This window comes from Budorcas taxicolor, chromosome 16 (genome assembly GCF_023091745.1).
Source record: "Budorcas taxicolor isolate Tak-1 chromosome 16, Takin1.1, whole genome shotgun sequence".
NCBI classification, from domain to species: Eukaryota; Metazoa; Chordata; class Mammalia; order Artiodactyla; family Bovidae; genus Budorcas; species Budorcas taxicolor.
The window spans coordinates 31,710,189-31,731,557 of NC_068925.1; the positions used below are offsets into that span (position 1 = coordinate 31,710,189).

The 21,369-nt window shown below is 37.6% G+C and overlaps 1 protein-coding gene across 1 annotated transcript in view; it reads right to left on the minus strand.

Moving 5' to 3' along the window:
• The window catches only part of CNST (consortin, connexin sorting protein), an 85,960-nt gene that overhangs the window by 54,054 nt on the left and 10,537 nt on the right, over positions 1 to 21,369 (minus strand). The window contains exon 2 of the mRNA XM_052654016.1: positions 447 to 875. Coding sequence (XP_052509976.1) covers positions 447 to 825 — 379 coding nt within the window. The 5' untranslated portion in view covers positions 826 to 875. The remainder of the gene's footprint in view (positions 1 to 446; positions 876 to 21,369) is intronic.

The window sequence follows — 21,369 nt, forward strand, 5'->3', positions numbered from 1 at the left end:
ATGTAAAGATCCAAAAAAGCTGTGTAAGACTGGACTAGCCCATAAACTCACTGGTTAGAAATCAAGGCCAAAGTGACAATGGAAGGAAATTTTTAATGCTGAAATTGGTAGAAAAGGGTCTAACAGATATAGGAAAAGGCTATATATATATATACATACATTAAAAGCATCTAGGGAGAAGACATGTACAAAAAATGCCACCTTCAACACATTTATTATAGAATACTGGGAATAGCCATCAAGTGGTTAAATACTTCATGGTACACCCATACAATGAACACTATAGACACACATGTCACACCACACAGCTGTGGTTTCTATGTGCTATCACAGAACTAGCTCTGGAACATATTAAGAGAAGAAAAGCAAGAAGCAGGACAATACACACAGTATGGGATGGGAAGACTGTTTATTCTTAGTTAAAAATAATAATTAAAAAAAAATACCTTGTGGTATCTTCTTTACAGTGCCTCTTTTGCCTCTTGAACTTCTGCTTCCAGGTATCTTGTGGTCCTTTCTCAAGAAGGCCTGCCCGTCTTTGGGGCTTTCACAAGAAATGTTTTCCGAGTTCTCACTTGCAGCCACCTCACAGCTTGGTGTGCAGCTTTCATTATTGTTCAGACTGTCCTGCTCCAACACTTCAGGTTTGCCCATTGCACTGTCACTGCTGGTCAGAAGCTCAAGCCCATCCCCATCAAGTTGATTTTCATTTTCATCTGATGCAGAAGGCAAGCATGTTACTATACTTTCCACGCCGTCACCAGGATGACATCCATCTTGTGGTTCTATCTGCAGATTATATGCAGGAGTTTCGCTGTCATCCATTAGAGCATCTTTTGTTGAACCATTTAAGTTTCATTAAAGTCCTTGAATGTCTACAATGACAAAAAGAAAAATCTAGTTCATTTTTTGAACTCTGGATTTTCAGTGATCTTTCATTTTCCTCTTCTCCTGGATTGTTTTACTGTAAACATAGAAGAGACAGAAATGACGAAGGCTCACTCCTATTTCTACTTTTCTCACAACCCTACCCCACCTCACCTGGTTCCTGCTTGAATACAATGGTTCTAAATCCTGGGTGCATGTTTATTACTTGTGGAGCTTGTCAAAGTTCTACTGTAGACCTATGAAATCAAAATTTCTGAGGACTAAGCCTAAATATTGATGTATTTTTTGAAGTTCTCAAGATATTCTAATGGTGCAACATGCTGGAACCACCCCCTTGATGAAAGACATTATTATTTAAATAAGGTTGTCTGCTAAAACCAATCATTCATCTTATCCCTGGACACTTAATAGACAAGTGTAAGTGTAAGTCCTTATATGGCCAAGCAGCAGCAATATTTACAAATGAAAACATTTAAGGATAGTTTTAAAATAAATTTTTAAAAAAGTATATGGGGGAAAATTCAGGTAGCATATATTCTCATTACATAGTTTACTTTCTAAAAATAAGCCCTGAAAAGTACTTAAGAATTGTCAGCAAATTTCTTTTATTCAATTTAAAAAAAGAGAGAACCATGATTAACTCTAGACTACTTAGTTTAGACTTGGAAAAAATGTAAATCTACTCCAAGAATCCTTGTAACATTTTAAAGACATACAAAACAGACTTTAAGCCATTAAGACTTTAAGACTGTATCAGTCATGTTTTTTCCCCTTCTTCTCATCCAAAAGTATATCATATTTTAAGAAAAATGATGCCACCCAGATTTAGGTATTTTATGGTTGCCAAGTTTTGCTTTGGGTTTGAATCAAATATAATTCAGCAATTTTGAGAAAAACACAGTGATAAGAATTTTATAAATTCTTCAAATTAATAATAGAAATGCTATTTGCTCTTTAGAAACAGTAAATATACACAGTAAATAAGTATCATATTTAAGTAAAGTAATTGAAAAAAAAAAACAGAAAACAAAGTATAAAACAAACCTGAGCCCTACACTGACTGGATCACATGCTTTCAATTATCTTACAACTGGAATATTTTATCTGATTCAGAATAAAAGTACTGCTTATCAAATATAAAAAATATCTAAATCTGGCTGGTATCATTTTCCTTAAAATATATACTATATTTCTTCATTAACAGATACATAATGTAAAAAGTAAAATGATTTAACTTGACTAAGAATGACTCAGTTTAGACCTAAAATGAATTCAAACTAGAGTATAATTTTTAATTGAAAAGTGATTAATAAAGTATTTTCAGGATCTCTATCATGAGAAAATTCAAATTCTAATAAGAGCTTAAAAGTGTATGTGGCTAATATGGTGTCCCATGATGGATGAAGAGATAAGCAAAAGGTAATATATTTATACAACATAATGTTATTCAACCATAAAAAGGAATAAAGTTCTGATACATGTCACATCATGGATGAACCTTAAAAATAGTAAGCCGACACAAAAGGATAAATACTATATGATTTCATTTATATGTAATACTCATAATAGGCAAATGCACAGAGATAGAAACTAGATTACAGGGTCTGAGGGCAAGGGAGGAAGTTACAGCTTAATGGTTACAGAGATTTTGCTTAGAATGATGGATAAGATCTGGAAAGAGACAGTGGTGACAGTTACACAACAGTGCCACTGAACCGCATACTTAAAAATGGTTAAAATGGCATATTTTTGGTCATATATTTTTACCACAATAAAAGTAAAAATAGTGAAAAATTTATGTGGCTATGTAAGAGAAATGTCAGTTCTTAAAACTGTCAACAGCCTCAGCTGTTTTCTAATGTAAACAATCAAGTTATTTTCTGGCATGTATCTGCAGTTGAAAACATAAAGGTTTTATTTTTATCTGAAAGAGACACAGAGATTTCTTGCCAAGGTGGAAGGCAGAAAGCGATCTAGAGAGCCCCAAATAATAACAGTCACCTCTTGCTGAGTCTCTTTCATGTGTTAGAAGCTGTGCCAGGCACTTCATGTATCTTATTTTTAATCCTCCAAACAAGCCTCCATGGAGGTACTCATACTGTGTTTGAGATGAAGACTCTGGGGCTCGAAAAGGCAAAAATATCTTGATTAAAATCGTATTTATTCCTAGATAAGTGGAACTGAATCTGAAACCAGGTCTTCCTGATTTAAATCCTGTGCAGTTCAGCATAATGTCTGAGAACACAGGCAGACCAAGGCTCAATTTCTAGCTCTGCCATTTAACAAACTGTGTATGTGACCTTAGGCAAATTACCTAGCATCTCCAAGCTTTAATTTTCTCTTTGTAAGAGTAAAGAACTGTAATACCTACCTCGAAGAGTCACTTGTGAGGCTTAGATGACATGGCAGGTAAAGCATGTAACCTGCCCACAGTACCTGGCCCACAGTAAATGTTCAAGAAAGTCAGCCATAAATACTGCCCCCCAAACTCACAGATGGGCATAACAACAGGTTTATTCGAGTGGCTTAAGGTTCAGAAACAGAGCTTTTCTAAACCTCCTGAAAATTATTTATTGTGATCCTGTGTGGATCACAATAAACTGTGGAAAATTCTGAAAGAGATGGGAATACCAGACCACCTGACCTGCCTCTTGAGAAATCTGTATGCAGGTCAGGAAGCAACAGTTAGAACTGGACATGGAACAACAGACTGGTTCCAAATAGGAAAAGGAGTACGTCAAGGCTGAATATTGTCACCTTGCTTATTTAACTTATATGCAGAGTACATCATGAGAAACGCTGGGCTGGAAGAAGCACAAGCTGGAATCAAGATTGCTGGGAGAAATATCAATAACCTCAGATATGCAGATGACACCACCCTTATGGCAGAAAGTGAAGAGAAACTAAAAAGCCTCTTGATGAAAATGAAAGAGGAGAGTGAAAAAGTTGGCTTAAAGCTCAACATTCAGAAAACGAAGATCATGGCATCTGGTCCCATCACTTCATGGGAAATAGATGGGGAAACAGTGGAAACAGTGTCAGACTTTATTTTTCTGGGCTCCAAAATCACTGCAGATGGTGACTGCAGCCATGAAATTAAAAGACACTTGCTCCTTGGAAGGAAAGTTATGACCAACCTCGATAGCATATTCAAAATCAGAGACATTACTTTGCCGACTACGGTCCATCTAGACAAGGCTATGGTTTTTCCTGTGGTCATGTATGGATGTGAGAGTTGGACTGTGAAGAAGGCTGAGCACAGAAGAATTGATGCTTTTCAACTGTGGTGTTGGAGAAGACTCTTGAGAGTCCCTTGGACTGCAAGGAGATCCAACCAGTCCATTCTGAAGGAGATCAGCCCTGGGATTTCTTTGGAAGGAATGATGCTGACGCTGAAAGTCCAGTACTTTGGCCACCTCATGCGAAGAGTTGACTCATTGGAAAAGACTCTGATGCTGGGAGGGATTGGGGGCAGGAGGAGAAGGGGACGACAGAGGATGAGATGGTTGGATGGCATCACTGACTCGATGCACGTGAGTCTGAGTGAACTCCGGGAGTTGGTGATGGACAGGGAGGCCTGGCGTGCTGCGATTCATGGGGTCGCAGAGTTGGACACGACTGAGCGACTGCACTGAACTGAATAACAGACTAACACTAAGCAGCATCATTTGAGAATGCTAAGTATTAATTTACAATAGGGATATCTCAGCAAGTTCCTGGAACTTTTAACTATCTCTTCTATATACCATTTCAGATGATAAAGATATCTAGAAATTAGTGATTAAGGCTCCCTGGTGAGTATAAAATTACAAATCACATTTTGCAACTTTATCGAGCATCATGTGCCAGTTAAACTGTTCAGACCAACACTCTAATCTTGTCAAAGGTCAGCTAATAAGTTTAGAAATAGAACATGAAATGCTTGTGATCCTGAGGCTGCATTCATTAATTATGCTCTATGGACAGTGGGGCGAAAGCAAGTCAATATTTCACTCCAGCTGTGGTATACCTCAGAGAAGACTCTCACCCTACAACAGAGGACACACTTCTAACAACCAAGAAGCTCAAGTTCCTGGAAGTTCTCTCTTTCCCTGGGAACTGCTGGATTCACACAATATACAATTTCTTATCTAGCCCACCTTCTTCTGCTGAGAACTTAAAAAAAAAAAAAAGACGTATATACTAATATACTATTTATGTTAAATATCTGTTACCAGCAAAGTATGTCTTATTTCTTTGGGCTTAAAGACATTTTGCATCCTATTATTTTGTGGTGATGTAATTAGTTGAATACTCAAAAGCCCACTTTGTAAACTATTTTCTAATACTAACACTTTTAAGTATGAATGTCCTGTAATTATCATTAGACACTGACCAATTCTTTGTGGCTTGGCACAGAAGTCACTCCATTTGTCTTCCCTGACTTCTACATTCTGTAAGATATAGTGTATACCTCTACAGCATTCATGCACAGAGTTTCTCCCATATACAGTTTTCTGCAGCGTATATATGTACATACGTATGTATGAAGGAGTACGGGACTTACTTCCTACAGTTTCCCTCTGAAAAGCAGAAAGGCACACGGATTCCTATGTACTCCTCTGCCCATACTCTGAGAGGTAAAGGAACCTATTACATAATATTTGGCTTCTAGCTTCATTTTTAACAAATTTCATTTGGAACACTTTAAGCAGTAGGATAATATTCTTAATGGGATTTCAAATTAGTACAGTCCTACTGCTTTTAGAAACAGTTATAAATTAAAGTGTTATTTTTGTCTCTTCTTCCTCCTCTTCCCTTTCCCTCAACGCTACACTGACAGCATTTCAAAAAGTTGATATTCAAGTACACCTGTATTGCACTATATAAAAGCATTTAGCCAAGAGAAAATCATAGCAAGAAGCCTCAGTTAACACAGTACTTTAAAATATGCCCTAATATTATACTGGCTTTCCTAGTGGCTTAGTGGTAAAGAACCCGCTTGCCAATGAAGGAGATGCGGGTTCAACCCCAGGTTGGGAAGATCCCCTGGAGAAGGAAATGGTAACCCGCTCCAGTATTCTTGCCTGGGAAATCCCATAGACAGAGGAGACTGGCGGGCTACAGTCCATGGGGTCGCTAAAGAGTTGGACAGGACTTAGCGGCTAACAACAACACTGGAAGTTAGAAGTACAGTTGAAATGGCAATCTAAGTCATTTGCTGTCTCTAAATTCTATGTCTATTATGTAAGAGTCCCTATGACTGCACCGATTCTCACAAAAGAAACAGTGACACAGTACAGTGACTGCACAGCACTGACTTGGGCATAATTTTTGCCAGTTTTTGCCTTTTTAAAGCATGATAGTAAGTGCTGCCCAAGTTTTCAGCCTCTTGTGGCAAAAGAGCATACCAAATATGTACACTGCATAAAAGTTATGTGACATGTTGACTCCATGCTGAAGAATTTTAAGCAAACTATTTGTGAGGCTTACATAAAACTTGAAAAAAAAAACCAAACTCTGAGGAAGCAGCCTTAAATAAATAGGCTAACAAATCTACATTTTGTCAAAAAAAAAAAAAACCAATCTCACTCCCAGGTATGATTTGACTTCATTTTTTTTTTACTATCTGAATCACCAGGGAAGCCCCTGACTTCCTTTTTTTCTTTTTTAACTTGAATTTATTTGACTTCATTTTTTGATATATCTTAATGGATTATCTGGTAAGACTAAATATCAAGTGTCACTAAAATTAAAACATTAATTTATAGGAATGGTTAAATATATAACATTATTCAATTTTTTAATTAAAATGCTTTAAGAAGATTTTGAGTGCCATTTTTCTGTAATTCATGTAAATGAGGCCTAAACACTACGCTTTTACCTTCGCAAGAAGCCAAGATTCTTCTTAAAAATTAAGATGCAACCGCAAGTTTAAATTTGATGACTTACAGTCAAACCAAAATATAGAAGACAAATTACCAAATCAATAACATATTCTATTAACCATAAATTAAAATCTGCCTCCTCATAATAACTCAGAATTGAGTAAGAAATTTACTACAATCCTACGCTGTGTCTATGAAGGTAACTACATATGACTTTACATTTCGCCATCTTACTCACTTGATGTGTTCTAATACTACTTATACCTCATTACTAAACCTACAGTTTTCTGTGATTAATGTTTTGTTTAGACATATGTACCTGTAGGAAATATTTACTATATCAGCAATCAAAAGCATGCCCCAGAAAAACAATTCTCAAAAATTCTGCAGCCCCAAATTAACAATTCATTTTTTTCATTTGAGATCATGTACCTACGATCATGTACATACAAAATACACACTAAAAAATTAAGAAACTGAAGCAAGGGTTAGACTACACACACACATGAAGCACTCTGATACACTCTCCATTCTGTTCAATACTATTTCTTATTTTCTTTAAATGCTACTCAAGGTCCACTAGGCAGATTTCATAACCCACTAATGAGCACCAATCACAGCAATAAGGCAGTTTCTAGGAAATAACAGAATCTCAACCTGAAGACCACAAACTGAGCACTAGATAAGTTTGCAATTATCTCCACAGCTTTTCTGAAAATGACTCAGACCATATGACACTCAGACATAAACTTCACTTAAAATGTTATCTCTGTAATATCCATAAAATAGTTTTTGCTAATTTATATCATTCCCTTCACATTAAAATTTAGCTAAAATAATATGCTTGATTCAGGGTCCTTTAGTTGACATTTTCAGTTGTTAGCTATATTCTGTATCTATGTTAACCAATGGTAGCCACTAACTACATATGGCTCCTGAGTACTTGAAGTATGAACAGTAAGACTAAAGAACTCAATTTTTACTTTAATTTTAATTTAAATTCTACAACAGTTGTTGATTCAATTATTGAAAAAATTATGGATGTTTGGAGTAAACTGGGTATGTGAATCTGCTTTTTCACCTAAATTCTAGTAAGATGCTTGGTTCCAAATAGGGAAAGGAGTACATCAAGGCTGTATACTGTCACCCTGCTTATTTAACTTATATGCAGAGTACATCATGAGAAACGCTGGGCTGGATGAAGCACAAGCTGGCATCAAGACTGCTGGGAGAAATATCAATAACCTCAGATATGCAGATGACATCACCCTTATGGCAGGAAGTGAAGAAGAACTAAAGAGCCTCTTGATGAAAGTGAAAGACGAGAGTGAAAAGGCTGGCTTAAAAATCAACATTCAGAAAACTAAGATCATGGCATCTGGTCCCATCACTTCATGGCAAATAGATGGGGAAACAGTGGCAGACTTTATTTTTTTGGGCTCCAAAATCACTGCAGATGGTGATTGCAGCTATGAAATTAAAAGATGCTTGCTCCTTGGAAGAAAAGTTATGACCAACCTAGACAGCATATTAAAAAGCAAAGACATTACTTTGCCAACAAAGGTTCACCTAGTCAAAGATACAGTTTTTCCAATAGTCATGTATGGATGTGAGAGTTGGACTATAAAGAAAGTTGAGTGCTGAAGAATTGATGGTTTTGAACAGTGGTGTTGGAGAAGACTCTTGAAAGTCCCTTGGACAGTAAGGAGATCCACCAGTCCATCCTAAAGGAAATCAGTCCTGAATATTCATTGGAAGGACTGATGGTGAAGCTGAAACTCCAATACTTTGGCCATCTGATGAGAAGAATTGACTCATTTGAGAAGACCCTGATGCTGGGCAAGTTTGAAGGTGGGAGAAGGGGACGACAGAGGTTGATATGGTTGGATGGCATTACCGACTCAATGGACGTGAGTTTGAGTAAACTCCGGGAGCTGGTGATGGACAGGGAGGTCTGGCGTGCTGCAGTCCATGGGGTCGCAAAGAGTCGGACATGACAGAGTGACTGAACTGAACTAAAGATGTGTGCATAGTAATCTTTCTAAATGATTTCTATACGATAATATGTACAAAGGTAAGCTAGACTGTTTTACTTAATAAGAATAAAAAGCTCTATCTCACAATAAGGAATTTATTCCTAATAAATTGAAAAGTCATAGAAAACTTAGGTCTTAAGAAGGAAGACAAAAATATAACAAAAGACATAGATGCAAAAAACTACGTATAAAATGGATACACAACAAGGTCTTACTGTATAGCACAGGGAACTATATTTAATATCCTGGGATAAACCATAACAGAAAAGAATACAAAAAAAGAATGTATATATGTGTATAACTAAGCCATGCTGCTGTATAGCAAAAATTAACACACTGTAAATCAACTATACGTCAATAAAATAATAAACTAATAATAAAAACACAACAAATTATGTAACAGATTATTTACCAGCTGAGCCACAACGGAAGCCCAAGAATACTGGAGTGGGTAGCCTATCCCTTCTCCAGCAGATCTTCCTGACCTAGGAATCGAACCGGGGTCTCTTGCATTGTAGGTGGATTCTCACCCACTGAGCTAGCAGGGAAGCCCAAATGAAAGCACAAGTGGCTCAGTCGTGTCTGACTCTTTGCGACCCCATGGACTATAGAGTCCATGGAATTCTCCAGGCCAGAATACTGGAGTTGGGTAGCTATTCCCTTCTCCAGGGGTTCTTCCCAACTCAGGGATCAAATCCTGGTCTCTCACATTGCAGCTGGATGCTTTACCGTCTGAGCTACCAAGGAAACCCAAGAATACTGGGGTAGGTAACCTATCCCTTCTCCAGAGGATCTTCCTGCCCAGGAATTGAACTGGGGTCTCCTGCATTGCAGGCAGATTCTTTACCAGCTGAGCTACCAGAGAAGCCCTATGTAACACAATGAAAAGAATATAAAAACAAAGTCAAGAAAAACAAATGCTAGATTAGTGTAAAATGTGAAGGTAATGATTCTAAGAGAGAATACAACAAACACGTATTTTATTTATGCATAGAAGGTATTCTTGCAATAACCTAGAGGGTGGGATAGGGATGGAGATGGGAGGGAGGTTCAAGAGAAAGGGGATATATGTATACCTATGGCTGAATCATGTTGAGATTTGGCAAAAACAAAATTTTGTAAAGCAATTATCCTTCAATTAAAAACTAAATCAAGAAAAGAAAAAAATTACTATTTGATGTACATTAGATTTCCTTACTGTATGACCTACATCACTGACTCTTTTCTAATTTCTCTTTATATTTTTGTATTGAGATTGGGGGCTGAATTCCAAATCAAACTTCACGTATCATCCAGTGAACTACTTCTTTCTTCAGCTGTATAAAATTTGTTGCTTAATTTGTTCGCTCAGTTTTTGTGGTTTTTATTTTTAGAAGTCATACCATACTACTTAAAATATCTTCAACTTTTTGACAGCACCATTTTCCTTTTTATCCCATTTTATTAATTTTATTAAAATATTTTAAGTATATAATTATAGAGAAAATACTCATTCTTAGGAATCTGAATCTATTGTTTGTTGTTTCTATCGACTGTTAACCCTGGCGAATTATTCTGTGATTTTGAACAAGCTGCTCTGTAGGGACCTTGCATAGGCAGATTTAAGGATCACCTCTTCCAGACTGCTTTAGCTTTTGCCAGGTATCCCTGGTTATGTTACCAGCCAGGGCCAATTATTGCATTAATTCTTAACTGAGGAAAGCATTAATATAAACCTCAAACTTCAGAGTTAATAGACTCATGATTACAAACAAAAAGAAGCCACTTTCCAACAGAGTATCAGGGCACAGACAGAAAAACTCCTCATCTCTTTGCTACTAGGCAGATGCCCCCTTCCCCTAAATCTATCACTGGAGAACTGAGGTCTTCAGGGTCCTGGCTGTGTGTGCAGCTCTCAGTTCCCAAGCCCTGTTCAGGTTCCTTGGCCTGGACTTAAGGCCTCCTTTTCTGTCCCAATGTGGCAGTTAAAATCCAAGTCTACTGAATAATTGTCCCTATTCTGTTGTCCTAAAACAGCTGCTGATTATACGTGATTATTTATCAATATTTAATGAATGCCAGGTATTACACTAACACTTTACGTATCTTATTTTATTTCATTCTCATGGAAATCCTTCTATTTTTCATTTCATTCTCATGGAAACATAAAAGGAAATGAGTAACTTGCTCAATGTTTAGATAGCAAGAAAGAAGCAGGACTGAGATTTGAACTGAGATCTATGTGAATCTGGAATATGCCCTGTTAATTACCATACACTGCCACTTTTGAAAACATCTTTCTAGTGCCTAGGCTAGTGCTAGATGCAAAGAAACCACTCAAGAACTGTCTGTTGAATGAACATTCTCCTTCAGTGTGTAAGCTTGGTATTGGAAATCCTGAGAACAATTTAGTATTTAGTAGATTTTTAATAGTAGAGTTGGACTGTGAAGAAGGCTGAGCGCTGAAGAATTGATGCTTTTCAACTGTGGTGTTGGAGAAGACTCTTGAGAGTCCCCTGGACTGCAAGGTGATCCAACCAGTCTATTCTGAAGGAGATCAGCCCTGGGATTTCTTTGGAAGGAATGATGCTAAAGCTGAAACTCCAGTACTTTGGCCACCTCATGCGAAGAGTTGACTCATTGGAAAAGACTCTGATGCTGGGAGGGATTAGGGGCAGGAGGAGAAGGGGACGACAGAGGATGAGATGGCTGGATGGCATCACTGACTCGATGCACGTGAGTCTGAGCGAACTCCGGGAGTTGGTGATGGACAGGGAGGCCTGGCGTGCTGCGATTCATGGGGTCACAAAGAGTCGGACACGACTGAGCGACTGAACTGAACTGAGATTTTTAATGTGCTTAGTTGCTCAGTTGTATGCCACTCTTTGCGACACCATGGGAGTGCAGCCTGCCAGGCTCCTCTGTCCACGGGGATTCTCCAGGCAAGAATACTGGAGTGGGTTGCCATGCCCTTCTCCAGCGGATCTTCCCAACCCAGGGATCAAATCCAGGTCTCCCACACTGCAGGCAGATTCTTTACCAACTGAGCCACCAGGGAAGCCCAAGTATAAAACAGTGGGTAGATTACAGGATATCACCCAAACTACTGAGGAGAAATAATGTTGGATGGCACTTCCAGCTATGATTTATAATTGAATCACAATATTAAAATGTTTGATGGACTAATTATGAAATTCTAATGATAGCAAGATGCATGACATTGTGATGAATAATTGTTACATTTGTCATCACTATTGAGACAGAATGCTTCCTTGAGAAGAACTTACAGGCTAGTGGAGAGCACATGTGTATAACGTACAGTCAGACATAATGAATAAATACTTAACAGAAAAAGAGAAAACTAGGGGAAAAAAAAGTTAACCAGGGATCTATAAATTCATAGGATGATAAGTGACCATTTCCTGATAACATCAACTGACTCCAAAAATTGAGGTGGGAACTATTTGTATGTTAAAACAGATGTTATGAAGCATAATTTAAAAAAAACATAAAATTCCAAAAATATTTAGGTTCAAATACATGCCTTCATAGAATGATTACACTTATTGTGAGGAATAACCGTAACAACAGAGTGTGAGAATAAAAGCAAATACTCATACAGTACTTACTCTGTGCTCTGTATATACTGATTCATTAAGCCTCAAAACAATCCTCTTAGGTAGTTATTATTAGCACCTCTATTTTATGGGTGAGCAAGACAAAGCACTGATAGGTTAAGTACTTATCAGGTCAAACAGCTGTCAGAATTGTAACTTAAACCTAAGCTGACAGGCTCGAGAGTCTGTGCTGCCTCTGATGACGACACACAAGGTAGAATCTGAGCTAAGCTGTTGAAGGTGAAAAGTTGGGACAAATTAGGAGGAGGAGGAAAGGAAACTGTAATATAATTTACAATAAATATAATACAAATTTATTCTTTGTCCTTAGAGAAGTCCAGTCATAGATGGAAACAGCTTATGCTGGATCTATGCTAAAACATTTACAAAGACCTTTTTTTTTTTTAAATGAAGTAAACACTGTATTTATTAAAAGTATCTAGTGTAGCCTTTTAGGCATCAGGGACTGGTTCATGGAAGACAATTTTTCCATGGATGGGGGTGAGGGGGTTGGTTTCAGGATGAATCGAGTACATTTACTGTCCACTGAATTTCTATTATTACATTGTGATACATCATGAAATGATTATACAGCTCACCATAATACGAATCAGGGGGAGCCCTGAACTGGTTTTCCTGCAACTAGATGGTCCCATCTGGGGCTGATGGGAGACAGTGACACCTGAACTGTGTTGCTTATGTCCACTCTACTCTGTGATTTTGTTTTGGTTACTGTCTCTGCAGAAAACTCTGCTTCACAAAAACAGGATAGTGGAAATATAAGCAGGCTTTTCAGGGCTTCTGTGGAAATCTCAGGATATTCTGCCTTGACTTTGATCTAGAACGTGTGAAGATTTGAAGGTGACTTAAACCTACTTTTAAGGCCACCATCATTTGCAATCTCAAGTAGCTGATCCTCTTCTACAGTGGACAAAACTGATTCACCTGGCAGCCATTCCTTCCCAGTCCAGGGGTCTTTTGTGGTAGAGGAGTAATGCTCAAACTCTTTTGAAAGCTGAGACAGGTGATAATGCATCCAGTTGGGAGAAAGAAAGCCCTGGCTCAATCTCTTTCAAAATCTCTTTAAATGTTCAAAATATCAAAAATTCCAATTGTTCACTCATCGCTCCCATAATTAGAGTCTGGCTTCGAATGCAGCCACTGTATCTGCTGACTTGAACACCGCTGTCGTTCTCCCCTGAAGTGAAAGAATGAGTTCTTTGAGCAGGCTATGTCACACAAGTAATCAAGTTTTGCCACCCATTCTGTGTCACTGAAATATACTGCCAGTGGTGACTGTGCTTCTAAAAGAAATCTTTGGAGTGGCTCTTGTAACTCAAAAACTCTGGCCAGTGATCTTCCTTTATAAAGACACCTCACTTTTGTGTATAAGAGAAGACGTGTGTGCTCTTGTGTCCATCTCACTGAGCTGTGCTAAGAGACGTGAATTAAGGGCATGTACTTAAATGTGTTCATTTTAATCACACCCTGCAAAATGTTGTTATGTTCAGGTGACATTTTTCAGCTAACTAGCATTTCTGCATGGATGACACAGTGCATAGACTCACATTCAGAAGCAACCTCTTGGTGACCTGAGTAGTGTAACCAGAAAGTTTCAGTCATGGCAGCAGCTCTGTCTGTATGGAATGACCAATTCATGTATCACCAATTTCCTGATATGTAATCATTCAAAGACTTGAATAGTTCTGCAGCTGTGGTGTTGGCTGGCAACAAAGGTGCACGTAACATATCCTCATGTACATCCTCCTGAAAAATATTTGCACAAAAACAAGCATTGTTGCCTTGTCGTCAACATCAGTAGACTTGTCAACCTGGATTGTGTACCACAGTGACTCATTAATCCTCTGGTAATTATGCCTTGATATCCTCTGCTATTTCATCAGTTTGTCTAGTTATGGTACTAGCCAAAGGAGGAACACGTGCCATCTTGTGAACGGCAGTCTCTTCTAAAAGTTCATGACAAATGTCCTAAGCAGCAAGCAGATCAACTCTTCACCAACAGGAAAGGGCTTCTTAGCTTCAGTAATGCAGTTAGCCACTAAGAATGATGCTCTCAGTGCAGACACGTTTGATGAAGTGGTGGCCTTCAATAATTGCTTCTGTTCATGTTCACACTTTTTCCTTTGGAAAATCTCCAAAGGCTTGTCCTTTAATGCAGGGTGCTTCGTCTCCATGTGGCAAAGCAGTTGTGAAGGTTTCATGACTTCACTGGATAGTCAGTCGCCACGTATTATAAAAAGCAGGCTTGGAGAATGTGAATCACTTGTTGCCATGAACCCATAACTTAAATAGGACTCTTGGTATTTTCTTTAAAATGCAGCTTTCTTTTTGTTGGCAATCTTAGAGTCTTCTGCTGTCTCATCATTGGGTCTTTCCCCCTTTGTAAAGAAGCTCTCCAGCAACATTTGTCTTTCACTCATTTTGGTGAAGGTTATATTGTGGGCTTCCCAAAATTGTGTGAGACAAGTGTGCAGTGTGGGAAAAAGAAATGGATGGAAGTGGTATACAAAATAAAGGGGAGACCACACATGGACTAAAATAAGTGTTGGATTCTGACTTAGAGTCTGCTACCAGATGTGGCTTAATTGTCACTTGCCACTTACTCACTGATAAGAGTTTTGATGAGCCTGCAAACGATTTATTATGGTCTCTGCAGTTAACCTCTTTGCTAATGAATCTGTATCTGCAGTCACTCCCCAGCGCTAGCATCACCGCCTCAGCTCCACTTCAGATTAGATTCTCATCGGGAGTTCACAACCTAGATCCCTCACATGCACATTCTCAGTAGGGTTCTGATTCCTATGAGAATCTAATTACAGGAGGTGGAGCTCAGACAATAACGTGGGCGACGGGATGTGGCTGTAAATACAGATGAAGCTTTTTACTCACCCACTCACCTCCCGGTGTATGGCCTGATTCCTAACAGGGTTGGGGACCCCCATTTAGTGGGTGCTGCCTCAAATTTGCTTATTTATTGCTTTAGGGCTTTTTCACAAGCTATTCCAATGCAAGTATATTATCTCCCAAGGTAGAATCCAAGTGCCTGAAGCAAGAGAATGTGTTACTTCTTTTGTAACACCATAGCAAAGCCTGAGGCACATAATAGGTGCTAAATAATGATTGTTCCGTTGAACTAAAACACTAACGTCTCTTTTTCACTACCTCTTACCTAAGGAAATAAACTTAGGAAAAATGGTTACATCACTCAATACTTAAACTTTATTTAACAAAAAAGACCCCACAAATATTATCTGGTAGGAAACAGAAATAGAGGGGAAACTCTAAAAGAGCACTTCTGTCATTGAAAGATTAAATATAAAAGGCAATTCAGCAAATCTGAAAAAAAAAAAAAGAAGCATGAATTAGAACAAAAAGCAAAGATTCAATTAAATGGGTCCACTCTTATTGTCTTTCCAGAAAATTTTGAGTCTGTAATTACATATCCTTCATTTTATGCTATGTAAATTAAAGGATAAGGTTTAACTATTCAAAGAACATAGAAGAAGTGTTTTAAGTTCCTTTCAAATATAGAGATAAGACAAACAGAACTAGACCAAAGTCAAATTAATTTTACTCTAGAATTTCCTTTTTTTCAACAACAATTTTTACTTGAAAGTTTCATCTTCTCACATTCTTGACTGCATTTCTCCACTAAAGAAAAACATAAAAGATATTTCTATGCTCATTTAAAAGACAAATTGAAACCTAAGAAATAAATGGAATAAAACTGGTTCCAATAAAAATTATGACCACTCTTACTGAAATTAAGAAAATGTATTATTTTACTAATAGGGCTCTCCTGAAATTTTAAAAGTAAAAGGCTAAAATAATAGAGTAATCTCAGAGGTCCAAGTGAAAGTAGCAATAAATATAGTTTGAGAATTTGAATGATGGGTATAAAACAGTGTATGAATTACAGGATATCACCCTGACTACTACTGAGTTTCCGTGGCCCAAAGTTAGTTCAGTCAGACCCAGAAGAATGGCCAGAAGGTCTAGAAAGAGAATTAGAATAAGGAGGTAAAAGTAGGAGAGGGAAGAGGCTATGGGGCAGGAGAAGGGGGTACAACAAAGTCATAATAACAGTGCGACAGGATTACTGCTTACATTTTTATTTCATAAGAAACGCCAATTGTTAAGATGTTTTAACCACAAAAACATCTGCACCTGAATCATTTTAGTACATGTTCTTTTAGTACTAAAAGGAAGATGTCCAACTTAGCAATATTTAAAAAAAACCTACAACTTTGCTATGATCCATCAACAACAGAGGGTAGGATAGCTTCTAAAAAGCTAAGTACTGAATTAAGAGAATTCTCTGGTGGCCAGTGGTTAGGACTCCTCGCTCTCATTGCTGAGAGGGCTGGTTCAGTGTGACCAGAAAAAAAAACAAACAAACCCAAAATCAGTATTTTACGGAAAAAGTGTTACTATATTTGCTCCATATTAGAACAAGACTTCCAAAGGTTTGCACTCTGGCCCAAGCTTGAATTTTGAAGGCCAAGTTTCCATGGCTCCCAGAAGGCAAAGTTAAAGCCCTTTATTAACACCTACTGAGAGCCAACTAATTATCTAACACCAGGCTCAGTGCAGTGTACACTGCAGGTGGAGCAGGGTGGAGCGGGGTGAACAGGAGCATAGGACAAAAAGAACTGAGGTGTAATTTGTGTCCAAAAGTACTCTATTTGAGGTGACAAAGCATATATGAAAGAAAGAAATCACAGGAGAAGGCAATAATAATTGAGAATAAGTCAAAAGAAAAAAGTGATAAAAGCATATGAGAAAAAAAATTAGGCTATAAATACTGACATCTGAATTCTAACCAAGCCCTAAACTTGTTTGAAAAGCTTGAGCAAGAAACCCCTCTGAGCCTTCATTTCTTCAGCAATAAAATCATAGGCCTTTTAATTCTATTTATGCCATTATTCCTCTTGAATGGCTATTAAAAGATATAATTATGGTAGTCCTTATGAACTGACAAATTACTTTTACTTAAAATTAAAAGATGTAAAAAGAGAATTATGTGTTTCTAACTCCATACAATTATTAAACCAAAACAAAATTTGAAATTAATACAAGCAACAAAAACACCAATAATATTAACATTAATTTATTATGATGTATGATGCTGCTCTGCAAAAATTAAATGTCTGTTCATAACCTGAATTTGGTATTAACTGTGATAACACAGGTTCCTTCAAGTTCAGCACCTCTATTTACCATGAGCACCTTAAGACTCAGCTTTCCCACCAGTTTTCTCTACTAACTACTGAGAAACCTTTGTTTTTGCAACATGCTATAATGTTGCTCCAAAGATGTAACTTATTAATTTTACCCCACGATTATAAAAAGAAATCTGAGCACTGAAATCCCATAGCAGAAAGTTGTTTTATGGCAGTGTTCATGATGATCTTGAATAAGCTTATGCTATTTTCTTTTGGAAGAAGACAATGGCAACCCACTCCAGTGTTCTTGCCTGGAGAATCCTAGGGACAGAGGAGCTTGGTGGGCTGCCATCTATGGGGTTGCACAGAGTCGGACACAACTGAAGCGGCTTAGCAGCAGCAGCAGCAGCATTTTATCTTATCATAAAAATGAAAATAGGAAAATGTTTAAATTCTAACAATTTTTTTCTTTTTGTAAATCTCTATGTTTTATACATTCTCTGTGATAAACATGCATTTTTTTCCAACTGAACTTTTAAATGATAGCTTTATTGAGATATCACTCACATACCACAGAACTTACACATTTAAAACGTACGAGTCCACCGTTTTCAGTATAGTCACAAAGCTGTGCACACATGTCACAATAAATTTTGGGACATTTTCATCATTCCAAAAAGAACCTCCCTGCTCTCCAATCCCCACATACCCATTAGAAGTCACTTTCCATTCTCTCAGCTCTCCCAGCCAGCTCTAGGCAACCACTGGTCTACTTTCTTTCTCTATGATCAATCCATTCTGAATATTTCGTATCAAGAGAATCATATAATATGTGGTTTTCATAACTGTCATCTTTCACTTAGCATAATATTTTCCAAGGTACATCTATGTTGTAGCATATTATCAATACTACATTTCTTTTATTGCCAAATAACATTCCATTATATTGGTTTACCACTTTATCTATTCTTCAGTTGATGGATATTTGGGTTGTTTCTACTATCTGGCTATTATGAATAATGTTGCTACAAACATTCCTATATAAGCTTTTGGGTTGTTTTTTTAACATATGTTTTCAATTCTTTTCAGTATGTACCTAGGAATGGAATTATGAGTCATATGCTAATTTGATGTTTAAGTTTCTGAGAAGGCATCATACTATTTTCCACAGAGGGCCTACCATTTTACATTCTTACCAGCAATGTACAAGGTTACAATTTTTTTATCTAAAGATATGAAGTAGTATACATAGTTTTGATTTGCATTTCCCTGACGGCTAATGATGTTGAACATCTTTCCATGTATTTATTGGTCATTTGTGTTTTTGGAGAAATGTCTATTCAGATCCTCTGCCCAATTTTTAAGTGGATTATTATTTATTGAGCTGTCAGTCTTATTATTTTTGTCCTCAGAAAAAAAAATTTTTTTAAGGCATTGAACATATGCTAATATATGTTTTTTAATCACTAAGAATGTGGCAAGGTTACTGTAAATACTGAGAGTTATGAAGAAGCTTCCCTCACCCCTGATGTCTTCCTTTGGATTCATCTCTGGGGAGGTAAACTGATTTATCAGTTTGGAAATTTGTTAATACCTAAGCTTAACTGTCTCAGCCATCCTTCTCTCTTGAGTGACCCTGCCAGCAGAAAACAGACTGCTCTGCTCTGTTGTTCTGGCTGGGTAGGCCTCCCATACAGGAAAAGACAGAGGAGAAAAGATTGAAACAAGGACTAAGAAGGAAAAATTAGACAGATGGACAATAAAGAGAGGCGGGCTAGGACAGGCACTGTAGTACAGATACAAAGACTAGGAGTTCTTAGAGGAAAATGAGTATGATAGGTTGGCTGCATGGGAAAAGTATAAGAAGCAGCTAGAGGCCTACTGAAGTTGCCTTTTCAACTCACATTGCCCTCTGTTGTTGTTTAGTTGCGAAGTCGGGTCTGACACTTTTGAAACCCCATGGACTGTAGCCTTCCAGGCTTCTCTTGAGAGCCTGAGGCTCCTGGAGGGCTACAGTCCATGGGGTTGCAGAAGAGTCAGACACGATTAGTGACTAAACAACAACAATCTTCTATTGAAATATAGGCACTGTCACATGCTTTTCAGTTAGAATATAAACTGGCACAATTTATCAAAAAACAATTTCATAACATGTTCCTGATAGCTCAGTTGGTAAAGAATCCACCTGCAATGCAGGAGACCCAGGTTTGATTCCTGGGTCGGGAAGATCCGCTGGAGAATGTCTAGGCTACCCACCCCAGTATTCTTGGGCCTCCCTTGTGGCTCAGCTGATAAAGAATCTGCCTGCAATGCGGGAGACCTGGGTTTGATCCCTGGGTTGGGAAGATCCCCTGGAGAAGGGAAAGGCTACCCACTCCAATATTCTGGCCTAAAGAATTCCATAGACTGTAAGTCACAAAGAGTCAGACACGACTGAGTGACTTTCACTTTCAGGGGAATGATTAAATAAATTAGCTTATACCCTAAATGTTACAATACCACAAAATGTGCACATTGTGAATCTATAATAAATATAACTTAAAATCATAAATATGATCTCAACTATGCCTACACATACTCCAGGGACACTGAAAGTACATATACAGAAATGTTCACAGTTCTTGCTGTTGGCTGATGGGAGTACAATTTTTTTTTCACTTTTCTGTATTTTGCTGTATTTGTTTTCTGTGTTCCTTTCTGTATTTCTGTATATTTAACACACAATATTTTTTCTATTCAAGAAAAACATTAAACCACTGAATCAAGGACACATTTTTTTATAACTCCTAAGAATGCTACACAGTGAATCAATATATTAATACTGTTCACCTCTCTACAAATAATCCAAATAAATACAAGGTTATCACAAAGTTTAGCAAATTAAAAACAAAACAACCAATTTACTAAGTGCTCTGTGTGCTTAACACTGAGAAAAGCAGTCACTTTAACATGCATTATATCATGTAATAAACGTGTGTGTGTGTGTTTTTTTCTTTTGGAAATGCTTTTATCCACTATCTCAAAGGACTCTCATTGCCTTAAGACCCTATTTTAGAGCAGCATATAATCACTGGATATATAACCTACAGACACAGGAGTTCCTACAAAGCCAGTTCTCAAGGGCACAAAGTAGAAACCTCTATGGTGGAACACTACAGATCTTAGAAATGAATTCATCTAAACTGTTACATAACTTTTCCCTATTATGTTTACCAAACCGTAGGTCAAAAATGTTGCATTTAAAATTCTGGAAAAATGAGGAAATAAATTCTACAAAATATTTAGTAAATTAACTATAAGTTAGACAAAACCAAAAATGGTTTTCATGTAAATTTCCTTCCTTTTCTTAAAAAATTACCTATATATATTTGAGACTTGCACTTTTCATCAAATGTTTTGATGGAAGGGCTCATTTTTACTGCATTTCACACAGTACTTAGTATAATGCTGATCACCGATGGGCTCAGTTCAGTCCAGTCACTGAGTTGTGTCTGACTCTTTGCAATGCCATGAACAGCAGCACACCAGGCCTCCCTGTCCATCACCAACTCCCGGAGTCCACCCAAACCCATGTTCATCGAGTCAGTGATGCCATCCAACCATCTCATCCTCTGTCGTCCCCTTCTCCTCCTGCCCTCAATCTTTACCAGCATCAGGGTCTTTTCCAATGAGTCAGCTCTTCGCATCAGGTGGCCATAGTATTGGAGTTTCAGCTTCAACATCAGTCCTTCCAAAGAACACCCAGCTCAAACATTAGCCAATGAACTAACAGGAACTAATGCTAGGTTCAAGGTCA